Source organism: Perissodus microlepis, chromosome 23 (genome assembly GCF_051167445.1).
Source record: "Perissodus microlepis isolate ML-2025 ecotype Zambia chromosome 23, ASM5116744v1, whole genome shotgun sequence".
Taxonomy (NCBI): domain Eukaryota; kingdom Metazoa; phylum Chordata; class Actinopteri; order Cichliformes; family Cichlidae; genus Perissodus; species Perissodus microlepis.
The window spans coordinates 22,293,941-22,321,084 of NC_140482.1; the positions used below are offsets into that span (position 1 = coordinate 22,293,941).

The following is a 27,144-nucleotide window of genomic DNA, read 5'->3' on the forward strand; positions in this document are numbered from 1 at the left end:
ACTCCAGCATCACAGGACTCGGCGGATTTATTAGGCCTCCAAGTAAAACAGAAACCCAGCCGATGTATAAATCCCTCCAAAAGGCCTGTTTGAGCTCCAGTCCTTATTTGGCCCCCGTTTGGAAAGTGAAGAATTTAGTTTCTCAGGCAAACTGCCATCAATGCGGCAGTGACTCTTGTGTGGGCAGAACGAGTGCTTGAGGAATTTTGAATGTGGTCAGACCCATGGCAGGCTGATTTATTGGAGCCAATGAGATGATTTATTCACAGTGGCAAAAGCATGCTTTCTGCCATCACTTAGGATGAAGTAGATGAACCAAGATCACAGTCATTATCCCTCAATCGGAGAGGCAAAAGGGCAAAAAAAAAAAAGACAAAACACAGCAGCTCCAAGTTAAGAGAGTCAAAAAGTAAGAGTAATGAAAAATGAAAAAGGTGAAACAAACGATGCAAAAGGTGCTGAGTAAATTACTGGTCAGTGTTATACTGCAATCATGTTAGACACCTGTGCAGCTTCCCATTAGTTGTTACTGTGTTGAGTATTTGTCCAGGGTATCTACAAGTGATAAGAAACCTTACCTTAGACTATTTAGACCTGGAGTCTATTTGGAGGATGCATTTGCAGTGGAAAATATCCTAGTTGATGAAATGGTAGGAAAATAAAAATGCTGAAGAGTCAAGTTTAAGAGTCAAAATAAGAAACACTACATACTGGACACAGTGCAATAGATTAGGTTAAACAATGTCTGTAAAATTACTCTGTGTGTAATTAAGAATGATTTAAAATCTTTTAAATCACTGTCTTTTATAAGCAAAACATATTTTAAATGCTGCACTGTGTATGTCATTGCGCACAGATTGGTTTGTGGTGGCTAATGTTAGCGGTGCTAGCAGCTAGCATTCTTTCCTTGCGTTCCACCATGTAGTTATTTTAAGTCGCAAAGACAGAAATATCTGCTTGTATATTTTAGGTTGAGACCAAGTACAACCATGACAGTGAGCTTACGTACAACCATGATTTTTCTGTAGTACTGAAGAACTGCACTGGTTTCTGCTGCTGTCATTTGTCTTCTTTTTTACTTTGTTGCGTTACAATGGAGAAAAAGAAGAGATGCACCAACTGATAGGGCTGCAGGCTCAACTAGAAATACTTGACAAATTAACTTTTTAGATCCAAAAGTTAACTATCAGTACATTAAGAGAACACGAATAAGTAATTTAACTCACTGCTATTTTCTGGTGCTGAGTAGCAAGAGCAGCAACATTTAGTCATGTGCCTGATTACTTGTACACATCCCTAATGTGCAGTATTTATCCTACAGCAGTCTGCAAAGGCACATCCACATGGTCACAACAAAATGGATGGCACTTGGATATCTAAAGTTCCTGATGTTTAATGAGTTATGATGGATGTGAAAAATATAAAAGTGGTGTAATAAGAACTACTTAGCTGCAGCTGTTTGTGGGCACATCTGTGAACAAGTATGATCCTGCCCTTATTCTTCCTCTCTTCCTCTTCCTCTTATCAGAGGATGCTTGTTCCAGCCTGTTTGAAGTTTGTCAAACCGAATGAAAAACAGCTCATCACTTTCCTGCTCGGAGTGCTACGTGTTTACTCATTATACAATGATTCAGCTCGGTGGATTGGGTTTGAGAGTCTTTCTTTGATATTCCAGGTTCTCCATTCCCATATAAATCCTCCTTGAGCAACACTTTTCTGAAATCATTACAGCATTTGCCACTCTATTGGTATGAGGCAAAAGGAGGTCTAGAAAGAGAATGGCAGCACCATGAAGGTGTCAAGTCTCATCTGAGATGTTTGATTTTTGTAATTCAACAGCCCACCTTAACCTCTGTTCACCCCTCAATAAGACCTCTTAGCTGGGGTGGGATTGCAGAGGGTCCCCCAGTGGCTCAGTTGACTCCTTGTTCTAGCTCAGTAGCTTCCCAGACACCCCTCGTGACTTGATGTGATTATAAGCTCCCTGTAAACCCACTTTGACCCTATCTTGCTGTTGGAGAGTTCTTTGTGGTCTGGTCGACCACCCAGTCGAATTGAAGAAACTTGTGCAAAGGCCAAAGAATGCTCTTTGCTTGGTCATGAGTACAACAATGGACAATGAGTCACGGTCTTTTTAAGATCATGTAAATTCTGGGTGGGGTGAAAATATGATAACAAGTACAGCATAGCATGAATCCCTTGAAATCGTCCAGTTGCAAGGAATTTTTTAGTGTAAGTGATCCGCTGCAGAAGATGCATCGATAAAGAGAAATGATCAGATAAACGGGCTTCATTTCTCAGGCATTACAAAAACAGCTAAATGAGCTGGATAATTTCACAGATTTTGAGATGGAGGTGCACAAACAATCACTGATGGATGAACCTCATGTGTTAGTCTGGCTGGATGCTGAAGCGTGTGGTGGGGCCTCTCTGAGATTCCTGTGCTTTACCCGTCTGAGCTGGTAAAAACCACATGAGACCTTCCAGCTGCAGCTGCCATATATGGACGAGGTAGCTATTCTTTCACTTTCTCACATGGTGATCTGCTGAGGATTTTCAGTCTCACTGAGCTGCAGTATTTGAAGGAATTTGAGATGAGCAGCTATGAAGGTTTTGCTTGTAATTTCTTCTCTGCCAGCAGTGTAGCACCTCCTGTACACATGTGATTCAGACAGTTTGGTGTCTGGATGTAAGCGTTTGACTCAAAGTCCAAATCCTTCTAAGCTTTAGATCAGTGCTGGAAGGAGTCATCACCAGGACAGAACCTGTGAGCTGCACATAAAGGCAGACATTCTTGGGCTCAGTGACGTGTAGCATCACCAGCACCAATTAATCAATAACAACATTGTCTTCAGATATTAGACGTCCAGTACAAAGCATAAATATGTCAACTGCTGGGGAGTTCTGTTAGCTTCTAATAGAATTGGGAAAGGTGTTGATTCCTCATTTTGTTGAAGTCCACTAGAGTTACATGCAAGCTGCTTTTTCACTTTGAATCTACACTGTGTATAACAGAGATAATAAAACTGCTGCAATGATGCTGAAAAAAACGTGTAGGCGTAAGAATCACTAAAGGCCTATATACAGGCTGATGACTACACCAATGTCAGTAAAATGCTTACTGACATTTTAGAAAAGATACAAATTTATGCCTTTAAAATAGCTTTAGTTTTGATTTACACAATACACATGCAAAATCAGTGTAAACATAGTTAACCATGATATGGTAGGGCTAAACTTGGACTCGGTAGTACCAGATAGCCATCATCTTGGTGGTTTGAGGCAAATAGAAACAGTCTGAAAAATACACAATTTGTCTTTTAAAGAGATTTTAAGCCTTCAATCAGGACCACGACAGCCAAAATAACTGTCGTGGTAAATCTGCAGCCTTACCTATTTACAGTGCTGTGAAAAAGTATTTTCCCCATTTCTGATTTTTATAAATCTTTTGCATATTTGTCACATTTGCATGTCTTGGATTACTAAAAAAAACTTCAATATCGGACAAAGGTAACCTGAGTGAATACAGAATGTTGCTTTTAAATATTGAATTCCATTATTAAGGAAAAAACACTATCCAAACCTTCCTAGTCCTGTGTGAAAAAGTAATTGCCTCATAAACCTAATAAGCAAGCTCTGTATTTTATGATATGACTAGGACCTCTTGGCCCTTTTCAACTCTCCACACTGAAAGCCTGGGGCAGGTGGCGAAGCAGCAAAACAGTTCAGAGCAGGCGTCATTGACAACATGAAAGCGATTAAGCCAGACACAACATGAACGAAGGAAGGCGGTCTTCAAAGCAGGGTGCAGTTTTGCAGCAGTTGTCAGCAGTTCACAAATGATTTGTGAGATTTGACAAGAAGAGGCTAATGTGGGCTATCATTTAGATCAGCTGATCAGCCCAGATTGTGGGCTGAGTTTAACTGTGTGGCTTTCCTGATATGAAAAGTCTTACCGTATGTAAGACAACCTGGCAGTTAGTATAATAAAAGGCTGGTAACAGTGTCTCTACAATGTGGTATGGTCAGCTTCGTCTATAGATGACCTGCTTCATGCTTTTTTTGGTAGCACTGACTGGTGGATTGATGCCTTCACATTGCACATTAGCATGCTTTGGGTGGGATCTTTTCTGCTGCGATGTTATCCCGCTACTGTATTCTGATATGCTTGATGATAGCATTACAAAGTCAATGAGTCCTTTGTTTTCCCAGAGCAAACTAATTATGGCCGTTTCCTTCCTGCCCCCGTCTGCTGTATGCTGATAGCGCGCTCTCATCTAAGCCCTCGTAAACATCCGTCAGCTCACAGCGCGCTGGGATAGTGGCTGCTGCACGCACTCAATTAACCATGCATGTATCTGTACACACTAAAGTAAATACAATCAGATGGACGTCATACAGCTCGCTGGAGAGGTGCCTGTTTATGCATCGTAATCAGTGATTTGTGGTGCAGAGGGTAACACAAACTATTAGGGGACATACTTGCCTGCCATGAATACTATGGACAAAATGTTTTGAAACCCAGTTTAGCCCGGGATGCCCTGACTGCTATTTAAAGATGCTCCATGTGACACTGCAACATCAGGAAAGCAATACGGCTCTAATTTTGAGGGGATAGTATAATTAGGCTACAAGTGATACTGTTGCTTGGGAGGTCTGGCAACAGGTACTGTCCCTTGGCTCTGCATGTTTTTAGTACTGGTGTAGACACATTTGTTGTAAAACCTGCTGTTGTTTACTGAAAGGAAAACATGATGTTGAGCATAAAGTGGGGAAGGATGCTGAGACAAAAAGGAGCTGAAACCTCCAGCTGCCTGTGCAGAGAAGTATTTGGATGGTACAAGAATCTTCTGCTATGAGGGCAAAAAAGGGAGCGGATCATGAAAACAAAATCTCCAGCAGTACCAGCTCAGGTCAGGTCTCATGCAGTAGTTCTAGTGCTTTGATTATGTTAGTAATGCCTTACCAATCAGCCAATCAGAACCTTTTTTTTAAGAGGGGCAATTAGAAGACAGGGGCAGGACCTATAATGGCTTGTTTCAGACGGAAGCTATACTAAAGTTACATATTAATATCAGGATTATTAAGCAGAAATGGCTAAATAAAAAGTGTTTATTTGTCATATATGCAAAAAGTCTTGAGCCACCTCTAATTTCTTTAATATTAGGAAAAATGGCACATATGTGTGGTCAGTATTTGGTGTGACCACCTTTATTCTTTAGCACAGTCTGAACTCTCTTAGGCAGCTTTCTTGTCACGTCTTTAAGTCATCTTCAGGAATAGTTCTCCAGGCTTCTTGAAGGGCATTCAAAGCTCTTCTTTCTTCTCCACCACACGAATCCACACACCAACATGCTCGTAATCCAACGCAGGAAAGAGAGCAGCAGGTCCGGGGAGACTGTTCACACAGAGACAGAAAAATCTCAAAAGGCAAACTCACTCACTCACGAAGTATCACGAAAGCTAGGAACTAACACTAACGTGTCTCATGCAATCATCCAGCGATGACAGGATCTGAGCCCCAGCCTTAAATAGCCATGGAGTAATCAGCTGTGCAATTAGAGGCAGGTGCATGGGCCAAAGGCAGGACCCGACAGTGAGCTCCGCCCAGGCAGAGCGACAAGGGGGAGAGAAAACCACCATAACAAATGTAGCCTCGCGGGGCCAGCCGGGCAGACACAGGGACCATGACACAATAATGTTGAGGTCCGGGCTCTGGGGAGGCCGATCCATGACTGATAGTGCTCCACTGTGGTATGCTTGTACTGTATTGGCAGTGTGTTTGGGATCATTTTCATCTTAAAAAAATGAAGCTGTTGCCAATCAGATGTTTTCCAGATGGTTTTGCATGGTGGAGCAAAATCTGATGGCACTTTCCTGTATTCATAATTCATTAATTTTTACAAGATCTCCAACACTAAATGTGGCTTCATCTCTACATCAGACCTGTTGTCACTGATTTTCAGTCCATTTTCTTGTGTTATCTTCCTTCCTTAGGTTTCTCTCCCCTTTTTTCTCCCCTTCATTAAGTACGGCTTCTTGACAGCCACCCTTCCACTGAGACCATTTCTGATGAGGCTTCAGTAAGCTGAAGGTCCAGATGCATCTTTCAGGTCCCGTGTTAGGTCTTTGCTGTAGAGAGAAAAGGGCGATCGTGGCTCAAGAGTTGGGAGTTCACCTTGTAATCGGAAGGTTGCTGGTTCGAGCCCCGGCTTGGACAGTCTCGGTCGTTGTGTCCTTGGGCAAGACACTTCACCCGTTGCCTACTGGTGGTGGTCAGAGGGCCCGGTGGCGCCAGTGTCCGGCAGCCTCGCCTCTGTCAGTGCGCCCCAGGGTGGCTGTGGCTACAATGTAGCTTGCCATCACCAGTGTGTGAATGGGTGGATGACTGGATATGTAAAGCGCTTTGGGGTCCTTAGGAACTAGTAAAGCGCTATATAAATACAGGCCATTTACCATTCCTGTTTCTTAAAGACACAACTTTCAGATACTGTTCATCTGCTGTAGATACCTGTTTGGGCCTGATGCTTCTTTTTTGGTTTTCTTCCTCAAATTTGTTAAGGCTGTCCCGCACACCAAATGCCAAGTTTCTGACATAACACCGGTCCATCCCTTGATTTAGGAGCCTTTTTTATATTTCAGTGATTAAAATATCAGTATTAAGTGTCTTAACAAACAAAAAACATTCATCTGAAAATGGTCAGATACAAAGATGGTGACTGAAAATTAGTCAAAAAAGCAGCCAATGTTTGATAAAGCTTCAGAAAGAACTATTGCCTAAAAGCACTTCAAAATTTGTTTTTAAGCCTTCTTCTTTTGTCCTAGATGTTTCTAGTTTCTGGAAAAGTTTTTTCAGAAACTGTTTTTTCACTTTTTCTTTTTTTTTAAGGAGATACTGCAAACTATGTTTTTCATCTAATAGCGCCTTGGGAATCACCTTGTTGTTGAAAAAAAAAATGCTATTTTATTTTATTCCTGTCAGAATATGGGATCTTTGGCATCTTTCATAGATTCAACAAAAGAAATGTGAACACATGATGTGTTTTGGGAAAGGGTGCTCATAGCAAAGTGCCTAAATGGTTCTTTGCTAACTTTTCTGTTATGCGGCTGTTAAGACTGCTTTAGAAAATTACAAGGGCCTCGGGGGCTTGGGTCCTGGTTGGTGTGTTGCCGGGGTTGTGGGCGGGTGGGTGTATGGGGGCCAAGCCCTGGCGCAGGGTGCCGCCGGTGCGTCGAGCCACCTGGGGGGCTCTTCAACTGGTGGGGGAGGTTGTCACATCTTGCAGGAGCTTTCCTCTCTTCAGGAACTCTCTCTGCAGGAGGGGGAGATACAGGAGAGGTGGAGGAAGATCTCAGCCTGGGCGTCTATTGTCTTGTGTAGTCTGGAAGATGAGTGGATGATGGGGTGGGTGCAGTTTTCTCTGTGGTGGGGTTGGGTGGACTGTCCTGGGCTCTGTGGGGTCAGGCGGCGCTGCTGCACTGGGCCCCGGTCCGGATGGGCCTGGGCCCCTTCTCCCTGGCGGGTCGCGGAGTATGGGGGTGCCTACTGGGGTCAGCGGGGGAGCTGGCCCCAGGGAGGGGTCACTTGCCCCACCCTTCCTTCCCTCCCCATCTCCAGCTGCCTCCCTCTTCCCGCTCCACCACAACCACCCACACATGCAGGGCCTTGGAGTAGGGGTGTGTCACCAGGGTGCAGAGGAGGCAACCCCCCCCTCTGTCCCCTTCTGGCTGCCTCTGCCTCAATTTTATCCCACAACTTAGACATTCACATTACTCACACTCTCATTACACATACATATAGGATCTTGGGGGTGGGCACGCTACACGGAATCCAAATTACCATCAGGGTGTACACCTCACCCCTGGCGTCATTGCCCACCTCTCAATTTTAAATACATGTAGACATTGAGGGCTATCAGGAGGGGCTATGCGCTTACCTGCTGCTCTCTGGCAGGTAGCTCCATGCCCTCCTGGGTTTTAAATGCACCTTAGAACACACATGCATCAACACTACAATGAGCGGGTGGAGGGAGGTTTGGAGTCTTCTCTCACCCCCGTTCTCTGCGGCCTGCTGGAGCAGGGGGTCTGGGAGGAGGAGTTGGCCGTCCGACTGGGGTCTGGAATGTGGGGCCTCCCTGCTGCTGCAGAGTCGGGGCGGTCTGCTTCTCCCCACCGCAGAGAAAAGGGTAACATCACCTGGGTCTGGGTGCAGTTCCCCCCTCCAGGGGCAAGGGTACCTAGACCCGGTTCGTAGAGTACGCTTGGGGAGTGTGATTGTGTGTACAGCGTCTCTTTATGTCTGTCTCCACGTTGGTTGAGTGTGGAGTAAGTGCATATGAGAGCATGAGGGTGGGAATGGATGTTTGTATCTGTGTGTGCCTGTATGTCTATGTCTATATGTCAGGTCGGGTATCAGACGCCACCTCTCTGGGGACATCTCAGGCCCTCCAAGGTTTGGAGGCCTATCTCCCCCCACCACCACTTCCCCTGCCGGTGGCGGACTCCCTCAGACATCGGTGCGTTGGTGGTTCTTTGTGTCCGGGGATGGGCGTCCAGGTACACACCGGCTCACTCCTTGGCGGCTGCTTATCGGGGCCTGGAGCCTGGGGCTCGCTCGGGCCACTTCGGAGGTGGGGTGCCCCCGGCCTCTCGGCCTGAGGCTCGGTCACTCAGGCACAGCTGGCTGCCGGCGGAGCTCACTGCAACCCCCCCTGGCTTCTGCTCCGCGGCTGCTGAGTGACCCCTCATCTGGGACTCTCCTCAGCTCTTTCTGGGATAGTGGCGCGGCTGCCCCTCTGTTGGTCTTCCTTGGTCTCTTTTGTTCTGGGGGCCTCTGGATGTCTGGAGTTTTGATCTCCTCCATACCTGCTTCATGCCCTGGAGGACGGGGCAGTGGCTCCCCACACCCTCTAGCAGATCATTACATGAAGGAACCTTTTAAAAAACAAGCGGGTCCATGCTCACAGGTGTACACACGGGTGATCACACACACAAACTACACCCTTTTTGGCTCCTACCTCAAAGCACACTGTGCGCTGTCGATCTTACGTGCTGCACAATAATGTTTAATATTTAGTATTTACTGTCATATTCCCATATATCATTGTGATGTTGTTTATTCTATTACTCTCGTTTTCTTCTGCTTGTTTTCTTTTTTCTGAAAATAAAATAAACAATAAAAGGTGAATCAAATGGACCATTACGGCAAGGCTGGGATGGTCAATTTGGTAAAGTAAATCCGTTGGGCATCTTTCTTCGCCTTTAGACAATAATTCTGATGGCAAAAGAGCCAAACGGGACAGGTAGAAAAAAAAAAAGAAAAAAAAAGAAAATTACAAGAATGTCAGGCTCACTGGAATCAAAAGAAGGAAACAAGGGGTGGCTCAAGAGTTTTGCACATGACTGTAGCATACCGAATATTATACACTGTCTTTTGTTTTTGAAAGGCAAAACTGGTTGTCAGTCAGATACTTGTGTACAATTCTGTTTCATGTAGTGCATGTAAGCTCACTTAGGCTAGTGACGGTGGTAGTGTGTAACCTGGATTTCTGCCATGATGTCTGAGTTGTTATTTAACACAAGCAAAACTACTTTGTACTGTGTTTTTGCCTGGATTCTCGTATACAGACTGACCAAAAGCGGCATGCAAAATAAATGATAGTCATACTATAATGTAATGTGTTTATCCATGTGGGAACTGAGTGTAATGCAGTGTTCATTAGTTTTGTGATGTTCTCTGGAAGCATTCTCTCAGTGTGAGTTGACTGTGAAATGTGATTTTTGCTTGGAATAGATATTTCCCACACAGAGGAACAGTCAAGGGTGCTTTCTTTTTTATAGGCAGTGGTTATTTCTGTTCTGTTGGGAAACACTCAGGCATTCAAGAGGAAATATTCAGAATTCACAATTTAAAGCACTTCAGAGAACTGAGGACACTAGCTGAGTCATTTTTCTGCTTCTCCCCTCCTTTACTTACCTATTTTTTACGTGCTCTCCTTAAAAGTCAGATATGACTTCAGCTGGTTTCTCTCTTTCTCCATTTACAGGTCACCACATCATGTCAAACAAATACCAGCTATGAGCCGGTGAGTATGACATGTGCATGCATGTGTTTCAGCAATCTGTGTGTGTGTGTGTGTGTGTGTGTGTGTGTGTGTGTGTGTGTGTGTGTGTGTGTGTGTCAAACAAGACCATTAAGGAAACATTTAAAACTCCTATTGACCTCTAAAATCCTTTTCATAAATTTGATGGCCCTTCCTAGAATTGTGTCAGAGCCATACACAGCTCTGTGAGGCCGTTGCTGGATGTCAGAGGGCAGAGGCTATAACTATAAAAGCTTCCTCTCATCTCATAAATGCTGTTTGTACAAGGCAAACCAACTCAAACTGTGTCCTGTAGAGGTGATAATAGCAGTTGGTCACAATCACCATGTGACTGGCAGATCAAACCTAGCCAAAGGTAGAAAATCAATATGCAAGCACATGTCCCAGTGCTATTTCTTGGTGTCCTGATTGTTTTGTTCTGCCATGAACATGAAGATGACCTGGTATTCCACTGTAGCAAGCAGTGATAAGTTGTCAGAGTTCAGGCATGAAACTCACACACTGTCCAGAGGCAATGCATGCAGTGTCTACTGTAGGGGTTTCTTTGCAGACAGACACAAAATGCATGGTTTGAAAAAAAAAAGTTAGAGTAGAACGTGAGAAATAACAATAACAAGCTAAAGCTTGTAATACTATATTTTAAAATATATAATACTATATTTTGTATTCAAAATCAGTTTGATTAAAGATCTTGAACATACTGGTGGATTAAAAATTAAAGAAACATAAAAAGTTAATTTGGTAATATCCAGTGTTGTTAATTTAGGGCAGATGTACCATAAACCTTAGATTTAATGGTCATCTGACAAATTTGTTAAGCAATGTATGTGCTGTGATTGGTGTTTCCTGGCCAGTTTTTGCAGGGTGTTTAGCTGTCTGAATGACTTTTCTAAAAGATAAATATTATAACAAGTTTGTTACCTCATAACACAAAACATATACTTGTAACACTGACAATAAAACATTTAAGTCCAAGACGAAATGTGCTTGATGCATTCTTTTCAAGATAATTGCAAAGCTGCCCAAAATGTTTATCTCATGTTAGTGGTTTTCTTCTTCACTGCCTCTCATGACAAGGTGTCAGTTTACTGATAACTTATCGCTACCTGTGAATGAGTGGGAGTCTGCAAAATCATTGGCACATATGTCCGCCTGCATGTTTAGACATGAACAAGAAGGAAATGAAACCGGGGCTCCGTCATAGTGTGGTTGTGTCACAGGGTCCTTTTTAAGAAGTTTTCTAGGCTGTCACTCCTGTTCTCTCACTATGAACTTTAAAGAAGTCCAGACGCTTTTCTTTCCAAGCTCCTTAGACTGTGATGACCTGAATGACTGAGAACCTCCATCCATCCATCCAACCATCCATTTTCTTCCGCTTATCTGGGGCCAGGTCGCGGGGGCAGCAGCCCAAGCAGAGAAGCCCAGACTTCTACCTCTCTCAGCCACCTCCTCCAGCTTGTCCGGGTGAACACCAAGACGTTCCCAGGCCAGCCGAGAGATATAATCTCTCCAGTGTGTCCTCCTCCTGGTGGGACATGCCCAGAACACCTCTCCCAGCAGGCGCCCAGGAGGCATCCTTGTCAGATGCCCGTACCACCTTAACTGGCCCCTTTCAATGTGGAGGAGCAGCGGCACTACTCTGAGTGGCCGAACTTCTCACCCTATCTCTAAGGGAGAGGCCAGCCACCCCTCGGAGGAAGCCCATTTCTGCCGCTTGTATCCACAATCTCGTTCCTTCGGTCACTACTCAGACCTCGTGACCATAGGTGAGGGTAGGGGGGTAGATCAACTGGTAAACTGAGAGCTTCGCTTTTACACTCAGCTCTCTCTTCACCACAACAGACCGGTACAGCATCCACATCACTGCGGCCGCTGCACCTATCAATTTGTTGATCTCCCGCTCCCTTCTCCCATCACTCATGAACAAGAACCTGAGATACTTAAACTCCTCCAGTGGGGCAGGAACATGTCCCTGACCCGGAGTGGGCACTCCACCCTTTTCCGGCTGAGGACCATGGCCTCAGATTTGTAGGTGCTGATTCTCATTCTCACCACTTCACACTCGGCTGTGAACCGTTCCAAGGCGAGCTGGAGGCCATCACCCCATGAAGCCAACAGATCCACACATCTGCAAAGAGAAGAGATGAGATCCTGAGACCACCCAAGTGAAAGCCTTCCGCCACTTGGCTACACCTAGAAATTCTGTCCATAAAAATTATGAACAGAATCGGTGACAAATGGCAGCCCTGGCAAAGCCCATCACCCACCGGGAACGAGTCCGACTTATTGCCGGCTATGCAGACAAAGTATCCTTGAGAGAATGAAGAGCTGATCCAGTGTTCCATGACCAGGATTAAAACTGCATTGTTCCTCCTGTATCCGAGGTTCGACTAGTGGACAAACTCTCCTCTCCAGCAACCTGGCATAGACTTTCCCAGGGAGGCTGATGAGCGTGATTCCCCTGTAGTTGGAACAAACCCTCTGGTCCCCTTTCTTAAAGATGGGAACCACCACCCCGGTCTGCCAATCCAGGGGTACTGCCCCTGATCTCCACGCAACATTGTAGAGGCATGTAAACCAGGACAGCCCTACAACATCCAGAGCCTTCAGTAACTCTGGGCGGACCTCATCCACCCCAGGGGCTCTGCCACCAAGGAGTTGTTTAACTGCCTCAGTGACCTCGCCCTCAGAGGTTGGCGGGTCATCCCCTTTGTCCCCAAACTCTGCTTCCTCCACGGAAGATATGCCATGGGGATTAAGGAGGTCCTCGAAGTATTCCTTCCACTGCCCAGCAATTTTCTCAGTCGAAGTCATCAGCACTCCACCCGCACTATACACAGTGCAGGTAGAGCACCGCTTTCCCCTCCTGAGTTGCCTGACGGTTTGCCAGAATCTCTTCGAGGCAGTCCGAAAGTTTTTTCCATGGCCTCTCTGAACTCCTCCCACACCCGAGTTTTTGCTTCCGCCACCGCCCGCGCCGTGTTCTGATTGGCCTGTTGGTACCTATCAGCTGCCTCCGAAGTCCCACAGGCTAACCAAGCCCGATAGGACTTCTTCAGCTTGGTGGCTCCCCTCACCTCTGGTGTCCACCATTTGGTTCAGGGATTACCACCACGACAGGCGCCAACTACCTTGCGGCTGCAGCTCTGTGCAGCAGCTTCAGCAATGGAGATGCTGAACATGGTCCATTCGGACTCAATGTCCCCAGTCTCCCTCGAAATGCTGTTGAAGCTCTGCCGGAGGTGTGAGTTGAAGATCTCGCGGACCTAGGCCTCTGCTAGGCGTTCCCAGCACACCCTCACTGTACGTTTAGGTGCTCCAGGTCTGTCCAGCGTCCTCCCCCGCCACCTGATCCAACTCACCACCAGTTGGTATGCAGTTGACTGCTCAGCCCCTCTCTTTACCCGAGTGTTCAAAACATATGGCCTCAGGTCTGGTGATATGGTTACAAAATCGATCATCGACCTGTGGCCTAGAGTGTCCTAGTGCCATGTTCACTTATAGACACTCTTATGTTCGAACATGGTTATGGCCAAACTGTGGTTTGCACAGAAGTCCAATAACAAAACACCGCTCTGGTTCAGATCCGCCCCTCCAGGTCTCGCTGTCATTGTCCATGTGAGCATGTCCAGTAGGACAACAGAGTCCCAAGGAGGAGCACCCTCCAGTACCCCACCCAGGGACTCCAAGAAGGCTGGGTACTCTGAACTGCCACTCGGCTCATAAGCGCAGACAATGTTCAGGACCCATTCTTTGACCCGGAGGCGAAGGGAGCAAACCATCTCATCCACTGGGAGAAACCCCAACATACAGGCAGCAAGCCGAGGGGATACTAAGATACCCACCCCAGCCTGCCGCCTCTCACCAGCGGCAACTCCAGACTGAGAGAGAGTCCAGCCCCTCTCTAGTAGGCTGGTTCCAGAGCCCAAACCATACGTTGAGGTGAGCCCGACTATATCTAGCCGGTACCTCTCAACCTCACGCACTAACTCAGGCTCCTTTCCCACCAGAGAGGTGACATTCCATGTCCCGATTGCTAGTCTTGGTAGCCAGGGATCAGTCCGCCAGGATGACTGAGAACCATCACAGACATATTCTCTCACTATCCCCTTATCCAGCTTTACGTCAATCATCTTGCTTAATACAAAAAGAAAGTATAAGGATTGCAGTAAAGGGGGTGGCTTTTACACACAGACTTTGTCAAAAGCATCCACACATCCTGTGGTGCTTTCAGTAATTTGGTATGAGCTATGCGGATGCTGCCACACTGAGCAGAAGAGGAACGATAGAGAGCCTCAGTGAAAATCATTATTCCCTTTTCCGTTAAGGCTTTCTGTTTTAGAGGATAAAATGGGATTTATGCACTGCGACAACGAGACTTGAGCCATTTTCATTTTAATGAGCTTGAAATTGGAGTTTTCATTCATTTCCACAAAGAATGCTTGCTCAGCAAATGTTAGGTCATGATTTGAAAACCAGGAGAAATACCAATTTGATTATTTCCCTGATTTGTAGTGAGTATTTAATGAACTCAAATATGAAAGGGATCAGTTGGTCCTGTTTTAAATTTTTATGATTAAACCACCAATAGTTTGACCAAATTAGGAAGATTCCAGGCTACAATAACTACTTTTCACTTATTTACTTTGGGCTTTGGTCTTTTAAAATCACTGCTGCAGCTTGTTAAACAGTCCTTCAGATTTGTTTACAAAGCTCACAGCAACCTAAGACCCTGTACTTAACTCAGTTAAGAGATTTTCCTTAAAACATGGATCAAGCTCTGTATCTCTGTGCCTCTAATTACATACTTTCTTTTTCTTTCCTTCTTTCTCCATCTCTGCCTTGTTCGGGGACAGACATGCACAATTTAAGAAACTGATTTGAAATTTTAACTCTTTATATACCTTTAAATGTAAACACTGTAAAAACTCACAAAATGTCATGAAATTAGTCAGCAGAGACTTCATGCAATATGATTTAATTGATAAGTATGACAAGGAAAACTGGATCTGAACATATATCTGTATTTAGTTTGTCTCAGTTGTTAGTTTGGTCAACCCTAAACACCTGAATACCCTAAAATAAGGAAATTTGAACTGGCATCAAAATCTGAAGTAACCTCAAAACAACATTTTTTAAAAAAACGTGACTGATAGTAGATTTTTCGGAGCTAATACTGATGCTAATACTATGTTATTGCTATACTGAACAGAGAAAATTAAGTATTCATTGTTTATGGACTTCCCAACAGTGTTCTAACTTAATATTTAGTTGTCAACTTACCATGAAGATGCTATTGCTCAATCAGTAAAAACATATTTGTTATGCATTATGCTCCATACAACAGAAAATATTTGGGCAATATTTATGCTAATATGACTATATCTTTGATAGGAAAATGTTGGCTGATTATATAGAGAAATAGAAATGTTATGGTTTTTGTATTTTCACAAAAAATTAAAAACAAAAGAAGGAATAGTTACTCTTTGTGCTTTCAACAGCTGCTGCAATTTACTTTACATTTGTTGCCTATCTTTTTGCTTTCTTGAAGGGTAAAACATACCTTAAAGCCAAATAATCATATAGCATCTGCTAGTTGGGGTCATTGTTCAAAAAAGTAATATATTAATGTAAAATGTAAACATTGCTTGTTACTTCTTGGTTCTTAAAAGTATAAGAGAACGTTAATTAGCAATTTGTTTAGCTACACTTTATGTTACGCTTATGGTACTCTGTAACATGATCTGTCTTAATGATGACACACAAAAACAACAATAAAAAGCTGTGAATAAACATGAACAGATAGAAATAAAGGCTACAAGCCTGCCTGCCTTTGTTACCTGTTGAAGATCAGGCTCTGACTGCTGGGCTGGAGTCTGCATACACTCAGCTGAATTGAATTTAATACAGTAATGCATTACATTACTGTATTACAGGCAAATGTAATGTTGCATTACATTGGAACATGTTACGACTGAAACCTACACACACTGAGTGAGTCTGGTAGGTGACTGTCACCCAGGCAATAAGTGAGAGCGGAACATCCAGCAAGGAAACCTGGTTCTCACATCTCCTTCTCATCTTTTTTTTCTCACCATGTTGTTTCTTCCTTCATGTGAAAGAAACAATGATTAACCCGCTGACTCTGTCTCACTTTTCTCTCCAGCCTCCCACTCCTCAGCTGCCATTAAAGCATGTAGATACACCGGTAAGTAACACTTCTTCTGCGTAAGTGTAATGCCAAGAAGACATGCTTTAAAAGATGTTCATTCATTAAAGCTGCTATTGTTATTACAACAAGACGCTGGAATAACAATCCTCAAGTACATTACTGTATGAAGCAAAACATACACAGACACCTGGATAGATACAGCTATGTACTTTTGTTTCTCAAGGTTCGTGCAAGACCCCTCAGTTCCTGCAATTACAGAAATAGCGCAGTTCCATGTATGTTGCACCACATGCATGGAACTGAGGTCTGTAGAGAAATGGTTTCCCCAATTCAGTGTTGAAGTACTTGAATCACTTTCACAACCCTATATAACACAAACATAAGCCAAACCTTACTGTCAATTATCACAAGCCAGCCTCAGCTATTGTGGCTGAAAGGGAGCAGTCTAACCAGGTTTCATATAATTATGGAAAACCTTCACAGAATAGCAGAGGAGCCGATTAATGCCAATGGCTAAGGTTTTAATTTGAGGCGTCCACATACAGTTTCTCAAAAATTATTTAAGAAGCAATAAATGTAATAACGATGACTCAGCAGTCACTGAAATATGCTGTGCTTTGAATTGTATGTTTTGAAATAGAGAAACATGTGCAGCAACCTACTGTAGAAACAAATGCTAACTACAGACAATATACAGTGCAAACTGCACACATGAGCTCTGATATTTGCATTAAGGCATGTAAAATTGCTTATTACTAAATTAAACCAACTAAGGAGAGTCTCCATCAAGTTGTATATTTATTAGCTTTGAATCAATCATTTAATCAGGGAATAATTCTGTTAAGCCTTGATCTCAAACATGGTTCACTTTAAATCTTACAAACTGCAAAAGGTGGTAGCACCATCCACTACATAACAGCTATCCATTTAGAACTCAGTTTACAGACCCTTAAAGACTGGTACATATTTTTCCAATGGATAATTTCAGACTGCATATGTTCAGATGTTCAGGTTAGCTGAGGTGTCTGTTCTGTGCCACTGTAAATGAATATGTGGTACATACCTGAAATTAAAAAAAAATAGTAAGCTGTAGAGACATATGTTTCTGCCAGTCCACTGCAAATTTTCTCTTATTTGTGCCAGAAATCAATGCCAAGTCCTGGCTAGAGACTAGGCATGCTTGTTCTGTCTGACATTGCTAACAGTGGAGAGTGTAGGCATAGGTGGTGGGGACCCAAGAAAGGAAGAGCTAAAAAAACAAAACAAAGAAAGAACAGAGAAGAACACTACCAATGTAAAACAAAAACTGTTATTTAATGCAAACCAATCCAAAGGTCGCAATTAATTATTTTTGACTAAAAGGGTTCCTTTGTCTTTGTCTCCTTTTTCATAAGACCAGAATAATTTTGTATTTCAAAAGATAAAAGCAGAATTCTTACATCCTTGTTTTTTCTCCTCTCTTTTTTTGTGTGTCTAAATGAGTCCATGTCTACATCCAATGTCCCCCGAACGTTTAGATCAGAAGCAGAAATGAGGAGATGACTCAGAGTGGGATTATTAACACAGATCGGCATGTACACACCAGCTTATATAGAGATTTATCCACAGTTTGTGCCTTGGGAGATAGAATGGAAGATGATTATGTCTAATGTGCTATGTGCAAAGAACAAACAAACAAACTAAAACAGACAAAAGCACAAAAACACCCCCAAAAAATGAGAAACAATGACCAGACACATTTTATTTTGCTAGCTAGCTTATACAACGCAGTTAGTGTCCTCCTATCGCTGTCCAGGAAGTATGATTGGAACACATCCAGAGGTACACAGCTTTAGTTTATCAAGAGCATTCTTTAGTTAGCTTTTTGCATTTGTTGTTAGCTACCAATCTAAGCAAACATAAGGCTAAAGTAAACAGCACATTGTGCTAGCTAGCAACAAATTAAAGTGTGTATTTAGCCACAAGTACTTAACTGCATGCAGAAATTTAGTGTTTAGCACATCCTGAGGATGAAGTTGGTTATGTCTCAGTGTTTTGAGCAGCTTTTATGGATGTTTTAGAGTGCCTTTTTATTGTGAAATGGAAACCATTCCAACAGCTATGAATTGCAGCTCACTACAGCTTGTCAAACACAATAAAACAAGCTGCAAACATGTGAAAACCTCCCCCCCTCCTCTTATTGTTCAATGTTTATTAATCAGTGCTACTTTTTAATATTTTTAACATCATTCTATCAAAATCTTTTTTAAAAAAATATTTTAGCACTGCATTTAGAAGTTATATTTATCCTGTTCAGTTAAATGCAAGCCATGTTTTGCGGCTTCATAGAAATGTCATCTTCTTGTGTAAACAAGCAAGCAACTGAGATTGTGAGGAAATACAGGCATACTGATGAGAAACACCAGCACTAAAAATACAAAGACAGAGGCTACTAATTGTCTTGACTATGGTCTTTTTAATCTTTTTAAATTGTAACTATAAAACGTTGTCAGAAACAGTTTGACAGTGGCATACTGGTATTTGGGACTAAACATATACAGTCCCTTCCAGACATTTCCAATAAAAATTGTGTTGTATCGTCAGCTGAATTTGTGATCCTAATGTATCAATCATGCCTTTTGTTTAACCAGTAAGATCTCTGTTGTGGTTGTCATGTATTTTTATAGCATTCCCTGTGTTATCCCATTGTATCAAGTTGCCTTTTATATATTTCACAGATATAGTGTTATGCTTATTGGTTAATATGTTGAGGAGTTGTCATGGTATCCTCTTCTCTCTGTACTTAAATCCTGGAGTCATCATTTATGAGGTTTTCCGTGTATGTGTGCATCTGCGGTGTGTGGACCAACGTGCAGATGGAATATTTATTTGGTTAGTCCATGCAGGATACATGCATTGTGGTTTTGACTCAAAATGCACCATTGTGATTATAACTGAGTCAGTGTGGGGCCTACTGAGGGTCATCCAACGGTATAATGGGGATTTTTGAAATCAGTATTTAGCATGGAAGAGTGGATGTACAGATTTAAGCTCTACCTAGAGAAAAATCAAACATAATTCTAACAGACAAAAAATCTTATAAGGGGCGATCGTGGCCCAAGAGTTGGGCGTTCGCCTTATAATTGGAAGGTTGCCGGTTCGAGCCCCGGCTTGGACAGTCTCGATCATTTTGTCCTTGGGCAAGAGACTTCACCTGTTGCCTACTGGTGGTGGTCAGAGGGCCTGGTGGTGCCAGTGTCCGGCAGCCTCGCCTCTGTCAGTGCTGTGGCTACAATGTAGCTTGCCATCACCAGTGTGTGAATGGGTGGATGACTGGATGTGTAAAGCGCTCTGGGGTCCTTAGGGACTAGTAAAGCGCTATACAAGTACAGGCCATTTTACCATTTTATTTTTATTCCACACTTTATGCAACCTGTTATTCCATGCTGCTGACCATATTCTTAAGGGTAGTTAGGAACAAACATTTACAGGACCCAGACACCACACAAGCACACGGGATGGTGAAAGATATGAGCCAAGAGAAGCTGGAGGGGAGAGAGGGGCAGTCAGATATAATGAGAGATAATAAGACCAAGGGAGGAGTAGTTCCAGAGAACAGAAAGTGGGAGGGAGGGAGGAAGAAAGATAGAGAAAGCAGGGAGAAGACAGCTGAGAAGGAACGAAGAAAAGGAAGATGCATCATGATATATTACATAATCGCTGATCAGGCTCGGCACAAATGGAAGGGACTCTAACATCTTGACCATGAGGATGTTGGAGAGAATGAACGATTAAGCTTTGACCACCTGGATAATCAGTTGAAATCCCAAAAAAGAATGAGATGTACAACACCAAATTTTGCTTGGATTCTTTCGATTTTATCAAAAAGCCTGGTATTTGCAGCTTTATCGTTGCTTAGAAACAGAGAGCAGTGGGTCCTCGCCATGCCTTTGGTCAGCACCATTCGAATGCATTTTGCCAACCTGCTTTCTGGCTGGAGGTGTAGTACTGGGTTCCAATTTGGCAAGGTAGGCCACTCCCATGGAATAAAGGTTTTTTTTTTATTTATGATTAAAAGTTGTAAAATAGCTAAACTTAAATTTCTTAGTGCCTTTTAACCTATGTGTACTGCATTCAGTCTTCTCCCACTATTTCTCTATTAGATACATATATTGTAAATATAGAAATGAATTACTCAAAAATCTTTCTAAAATATTTTTAAACTGAGAGGAAAATAATTTATTTGTGATAATAAGATAAGTAGTAGTCTGTGGTAAAATGACAAGACAAGCTCAACCATTAAAATTATTTAAAAACTGGAGAGGAACTAAAAAAGGAATTTGTCGGAAATGTTAACGTTTAACAAATTAATGGCTAAGCATTAGAAAATTGAAAACAAAATACATTAATTACAAAATACATTAACTATTTATATATTTTTAAATATATAAAAAATGTACAGTGTATAAATATCTAATATATAAAGTATCTAAATATACACAGACACCACAGGTGTGAATAAACAATTGGCCTATCATGGGTGGGAAACCAGAAGGCCAGAAGTAAAACAAACAAACAAAAAATAAAACAAAATAAAACAAAACAAAGTAACCAAAAGTCAGTGTCTTACAAAAAAACTTCACGTCATCACAAACATGATGAATGAATTGGTATAGCAAGACAAAAGTACATATGCGCATTTAAAAGTTCTTAACTTACAGTAAAAACAAACTTGTTAGCATAACTGAAATTAAACTGAAGCTCCTCACTGAAGAGACTGAAACAAAAGCAATTAAAAGATTAGAACATTAAATGAAAATTAGTACATGTGAAAATTAGACTATTACTAGATTAAACTGCATGTTAATAATACAGATTAATACTCCATTCCAGATGCCTCGAAACTAGGATGTCAGAACTTGGGAGTGACATCTCTTCCGAGTTCTTGCAAGTTCCAGGAAAAGTGATTATACGTGATTTTTTTGCACTTGAAAGAACACATTTATAGATCTCATTACTGTTGCGCATATTTAGTTAGCCAGAAATACAGAACAGATTAAAAGCTTAGTTCTACTACAGTATACAGTCAGCGCCACCATCTTGGATTGCTAACTCAAAGTATGCTAGTCTACTTCGACTGTCCAAATGGGAAATCTGAGTGAAGGGGGTCTTCTGCAAAAAATGTGCAATTAGGGACTCAATTGCAATTTGGAACTTATGATTTCTTACTTAGTCAGGAACACACCATAACAGCTGAAAGAATAAGACAGATAAACATTTAGAATTGCCCAGATGCCGAGCTGCTAAATGGAATAGTGTCTAAAAATCATGGATGAATGTTTCAAATGGGAAGTTATTGAATAGTAAAACAGATGAATAAAGCTGAACTCAACACATTTAAACATAAAAGGTGTTTAAGAAAAGCTTTTTTTTCAGTCTATTGGCGCTTAGGAAACACTTGGATAGAAAAAAAGTTGGGAACCACTCTTCTCCTTTATATTTATAGTAGAAGCAAGATTGAGTCAAAACACATTGCATTGGTCATGCAGTGGCTGTGGCTTGTGTTTTTAATAGTGAACGTCAATAGAGAGCTTGGGTACAGATGTAAGTGTGAGGTAGATGCAAAACCCGGTGTCACCGGGCAAACAGTGAACGTTAAATCTCAGAGACGTTTACCCCACTTTACATGCAGATTGACTTTCATTTATGTATCTATGTTGCTGCAAGATAACAGATTGTCCCTGTGATGTGACATATAATATCGAAACACTTGTGAAGCCTTGTGTGAACAGGCTGTTTCATTTTGCAAACACCATCGTCCGTGGTGCGTTTAGCATCTGGTTCCTGTCAGATCACTTAGAATTATGTGACCATTTTGGCTCATTGGGGTGGGGGGTTGCATTAGCTTTTTCTAGGAGAAGCCACTCGCAAGCAGTAAGAAGAGCCATGGGAGCTCCGTGTTTAACCTTGAGACACTTCTTGCCAACATCACTTATTTAACCTCTTCAGCGGTGAAGCTGAGCGCTCACTCTTTATGATGATGTGGGGGGGAAAAGTAAAGTATGTCACAGATGATGTCCGCGGAGATTAATTCAGCAGTCGTTTTGTCTTTTTGGATGGCTTCATCTTCCTGACTCACACAGAGTTATCCCCTCAGCCGACAGGCAGTAAGAGGAAGAGCCAACTCTAGCATCTATTATGCAGCAATTCCTCGACAGTACAGCATATTTAGTAACATTTTCCATCTGCAGCCCTGTCACAGTGAAACAACCTGTTCTCACTCTTCCCTCTGTAAATATCTGGGTAAAGGACAGGATAATTAATTGTGTGCTTGAGTCTTGACAAGACCCCAGTTCAGGATGGTTTTCTGTTAAAACACTCCTCATTTCTCATACTTGTTTTTTTTTTTTACACCTCTTATACTTTTTCGTTATTCTTTGTCTTCTTTCTGTTGCTCGGTTCCTTTTGTCAAGCGTCTTGGTTGAATGCCTTCTTTTGTCAGCTGCTTCTTTTACTTTTCATCATTCTGTTTCAGCTGATTCTTCTCTCTCCATCTTTTCATAGCAGTTTCAGTTTTGTGTCTGTGATCTGACTTTTCCCTAATAGCTTATGTCAGACTGTAATTCAATAAAATCATCATGACTACCAGATGGAGTTTGCTTATGAATCATTTTTCTCCCTCTGTCTCCCACCATCTGCCTGTGTGTGTCTTTGTGTATGTGCTCACCAGGGATCTACGAGGTCCTGCAAGAGCGTGGAGATAAGGCGAAAGCAGTCGCGGTAAGAAAGCACCATCACACAGCCATGTTGTATTGTTGTTCACACTGCTTTCATTAGGAGAAATAAGGGTTCCATAAGTGGAAAAAATTAAATCTATTTTTTCTACAATCTAAACAGCATGACTTCTAAGATTACCAAATTATTGTTTAGTCTTTAATAAGCTCTTTAAGTCATTACAGTCCTTGATTATTATTAATGAAGATTAGAAACTGATTGTTTGTGCTGGGTGTGTAGGAATGTAAATTTTCACTCTATATTCTCCGCTGTTTGTCATTCTTGAAGCATGGCTGTTTCTCATGCAGGGCTTTACCATATGTCTGCTGACCAAAAACAAAACAGAACAAAAAAAAACAAAAAACTGCGCTGTTTGGCCGGTGAAATAGGTTGCGTAATATTGGAAGAGGTCATGTCAACAGTCACAGAAGGACTGAAAATCTTTTCCTTTCCAAGAAATATAAGAGTGAGCTGCAGGAGTTTACATGTGATGAAGTGGATGTTTGTGATAAACTCTGTTGGCTAATCCCAGAGAGAAATCAGAGAGTTCAAGAAATGTTCTCACAGCAGCCGCAATCCTGCACTAGAATAGAACTGGAAAACTTATGATTAGTGCTGATAAGGTTAAAAGGTCAAAGCATCCTTTACAAGATGTGTCCTTCTAAATTGAGTTACCTCTTAAAGATTTCTGGCAACTATACAGTAACTATGTTGAAACGTACCAGTATATTTTATTAATTTATATTTGTATTTATCATAATGAGATGTAATAAAAATGGTCTTTTTCCCAAACACAACAAAAATTAAATTTTACAGCAAGTCAGAAACTGCATAAAAATGAGAAGCTGGGATGGAGATGGTTGCAAAGCGGTTTGCACAGGCAGCTATAACTGTAGATAGACTAAAATAATTACGTACAGTGTGCTATGTAAAGCTTGGCTGATATTAGCTGTTTGCCGATGTACTGGTTTTGGCATTTACTGTGTCTGATAAATGAAGATTCAAAAAGGCAAATAAGAGAAAGGAAAAATACCCTTCAGTATTGCCGTTGCACTGATTGACCACCAGAGAGTACAACCAGCTTCCCTATTGGCAACAGAGTGACTTAAACTTCACTCTCGCCATAGTATGGACAACTACACATATTAAATATTAGAGAACACGGATATGTTTTGTATGTTTCAAATGGAAAAAAAATGGTCTGATGTTTGTGATTTCTCAATCATCAAATATTGGTATCATTCTTAAAAACCCTTTACTGGTTGGGGGTCTAAGCCTGTATGACACTATATGACATGTGACAAACTCAGTAGGGTTTGCAAATGAATATTGCAGACTGAGCTTAACTCTGTGGACTCTGTGATTGAACTCTGATCAGTGCAGATCTATATACAATAGAGTTGACCATTCCCTTTGAAATCACAGCTTATGTTGCTTCGAAAAGAACTTGTTGCCAATCAAAAATGTGAAATGGTGCTGTGATGTAAAATCTGCCACTGGCAAGCTTCAAGACCTTCTGCACCTTCTACCTCTGCAGGAGTCAGAGTGTGGTTCAGGCCATGGAGGAGAGCTATGAGGTCGACCTGGTCTACATCACAGAGAGAATCATCTCTGTCTCTTTTCCTGCTGGGGCCGAGGAGCAAAGCTACAACACCAACCTCAAAGAGGTGGCGACAATGCTGCGGTCAAAACATGGCGAGCACTATCTGGTAAGAAATACCCTCAGCTGAAACTGGAGCACAGGACTGTATTGACACTTTTGTTTGCTGTTCGTCAGGTTTTTTGGAAGATGGTTACAGTATATCCTTGAAAACAAAAAACAAAGACTTTCTAAAATGCATCACATGTCCATCAGTTGCTTTGATATACTCTCTTCCTGATTACAGGTGCTCAACCTGAGCGAAGGACAGAGCGACTTAACAAAGTTAAACCATAAGGTACAAACATGACATATACTGTATATTCATGGTTAGGAAGAACAAATTTCGAAAGCGAAAGCTCATTTGACGGATAATCATTCTCAGGTTCTTGAGTTTGGCTGGCCGGACCACCATGCGCCAGCACTGGATAAGATCTGCAGCATGTGCAAGGCCATTGACACGTGGCTCAATGGAGACACACGCAATGTGGTGGTACTGCACAATAAGGTAAGGCAGAAAAACAAAGTGTAAAAACATCTGTTATAATGCGGCGGTGATGTGCTGGAACATTTATTGGCTGGGCATAGAGATTGTAAAGTTTCCCTCTAAATATGGAAATGTGATTATTTTTTTCATTGCTGATCTCATAAAATCAACACAATTTGTAGTTATTCAGTTTCATAGCTTGACATAAAACATAGTCACTGTGAAGTCACACATTGAGCTATGGACTACTGTTTTAAGCTCATCTAGCTGAAGGACCGATAACCTTATGCTGTGGTGAAACGTCCCCACTGAACATGTGAATTTAATCAAAATAATACACCGCGATCACATAATTGGGTTTCACCCAAAACTGTTATCAAGGCAGTGGCTTATGAGCCGGATGAGCTACTGTATCACCGGTGTTCTTATTATGTATTCTGGTTGTCACTGTTTTTAAGGTAATCAGAAGTGAGCATAATTGGGCTAGAGCGCTAACACTTGGCTAGCTTTGGATAACTCTGGCTTGCTTGGTTAGCAAGCTTAGACTTTAGAGATACACAAGGATATCTTATGTATTAAAACTTCTCCAAAAGGTACAATTCCACAAAAACAATTAGGAGTTTCAGTTTACTTTTTCAGCTTTGATAGGCAAGTCTAGTAGATGGCATTCAACCTATTTCATAGCCACCAGTCATTCAAAGTATTAAAAATTAAAGTGGTCACCACCAGTAAAGATGTTACAAAAGGGAAAATTAGCATTAATTTAGCATTAAATTCTGCTAGTCATTTTAACTATGGCTGGTAACATGGGCATGTACGGGAATTGGCTGCTTGTGAAGCGAGCTGAAATTTGAGAAACTACAGTTTCTTCATCTTTCAGCCTTGGAGGTTGCCGATTGTTTAGCTCTCACATTTATGCAATGAATCCTCTGTTGTTTCAGAGTATTTGCACATGGTATCCAGATAAAGCAGGACAAGCAACAAAGTTTATGCTCGAATTGAGCCGACTGCTTTAACCAAGCAGAATGATTAAACATTATTATTTATATATAGCTCCAACTTTTGGGTTTCAATTACACGTGAAAATGCTTGAAGACCAATTTATTACCATCGAAGGGGGATTTGTTTCTGCTCTGTTTCTTGATCATTAATTCAATGATCCTTTTGGAATCTTCCCTAATTCCCATCAATTTTCCTGTTACGCATCTTGACTCTTTAAATCATTTAAACAAGCCCTGTTTTGTGTTTCTTTCACAGGGGAACCGAGGTCGAACGGGTGTTGTGGTGGCTGCTTACATGCATTACAGCAACATATCTGCAAGGTATCAAACATGTCATGATCAGACACAGCCTAAAACGTGTTAAAATGTAGTTTAAAATGTAGTGTTACATATTAGATTGCATTGGTGTTTGAGTTTAAACAGAGGTGAACATTTTAGGCTGTCAGCACTGAAAAAGTTTGATCTATGTGCTTTGATCCTTTAAATCTCCTCGTCGAAGGGTTATGTAAGGACAGGAGCAACAATCCATCACGGTTAGACCTTGAAATCTGGGACTTCAGCAGCCTTGAAAATTAAACAACGATGTGATTATAACAGCTAAACACTCGACTCTGGCCAGCTCATTTTTCTGGCTCTGTGAGAAGAAACGCTCTGAAAATGTCATCGTTCTTTAATGCTACCAGATGTTAATAGGTGGGAGGGTTCCTGGGGGAATGAAAGCTGCTTCATAAATGATGAAAGCTGGGGGGTATTTCTAAATCTCAGCAGGTTTTCCAAAATAAAGGCTGTTCTCCTTGTTGTTTTGTAATCTTCAAAATGTTCTTGTGTCTCTAAGTGCTGACCAGGCACTGGACAGGTTTGCAATGAGGCGCTTCTATGAAGACAAAGCACTTCCTGTGGGTCAGCCATCACAGAGGAGGTAAGTTATTACCTCACTTCCTATTGACATCTGCTATGAGGTGAACTAGTCTGAACACTGTAGCACTTTG

At 42.0% G+C, this 27,144-nt stretch overlaps 1 protein-coding gene across 6 annotated transcripts in view; it reads left to right on the forward strand.

Moving 5' to 3' along the window:
- LOC146361404 (tensin-1-like) overlaps positions 1-27,144 on the forward strand; it is a 121,638-nt gene that overhangs the window by 51,891 nt on the left and 42,603 nt on the right. For 4 of the 6 annotated variants that reach the window (XM_084921928.1, XM_084921923.1, XM_084921927.1 and 1 more), the window contains 8 exons: positions 10,047-10,085; positions 16,270-16,311; positions 22,985-23,034; positions 24,566-24,737; positions 24,915-24,965; positions 25,053-25,175; positions 26,412-26,476; positions 26,991-27,074. In XM_084921928.1, coding sequence (XP_084778054.1) covers positions 10,047-10,085; positions 16,270-16,311; positions 22,985-23,034; positions 24,566-24,737; positions 24,915-24,965; positions 25,053-25,175; positions 26,412-26,476; positions 26,991-27,074 — 626 coding nt within the window. Of the gene's footprint in view, positions 1-10,046; positions 10,086-16,269; positions 16,312-19,900; positions 20,283-22,984; positions 23,035-24,565; positions 24,738-24,914; positions 24,966-25,052; positions 25,176-26,411; positions 26,477-26,990; positions 27,075-27,144 lie in introns of those variants that run through there. The other 2 variants (XM_084921924.1, XM_084921925.1) reach the window with 2 other exon arrangements.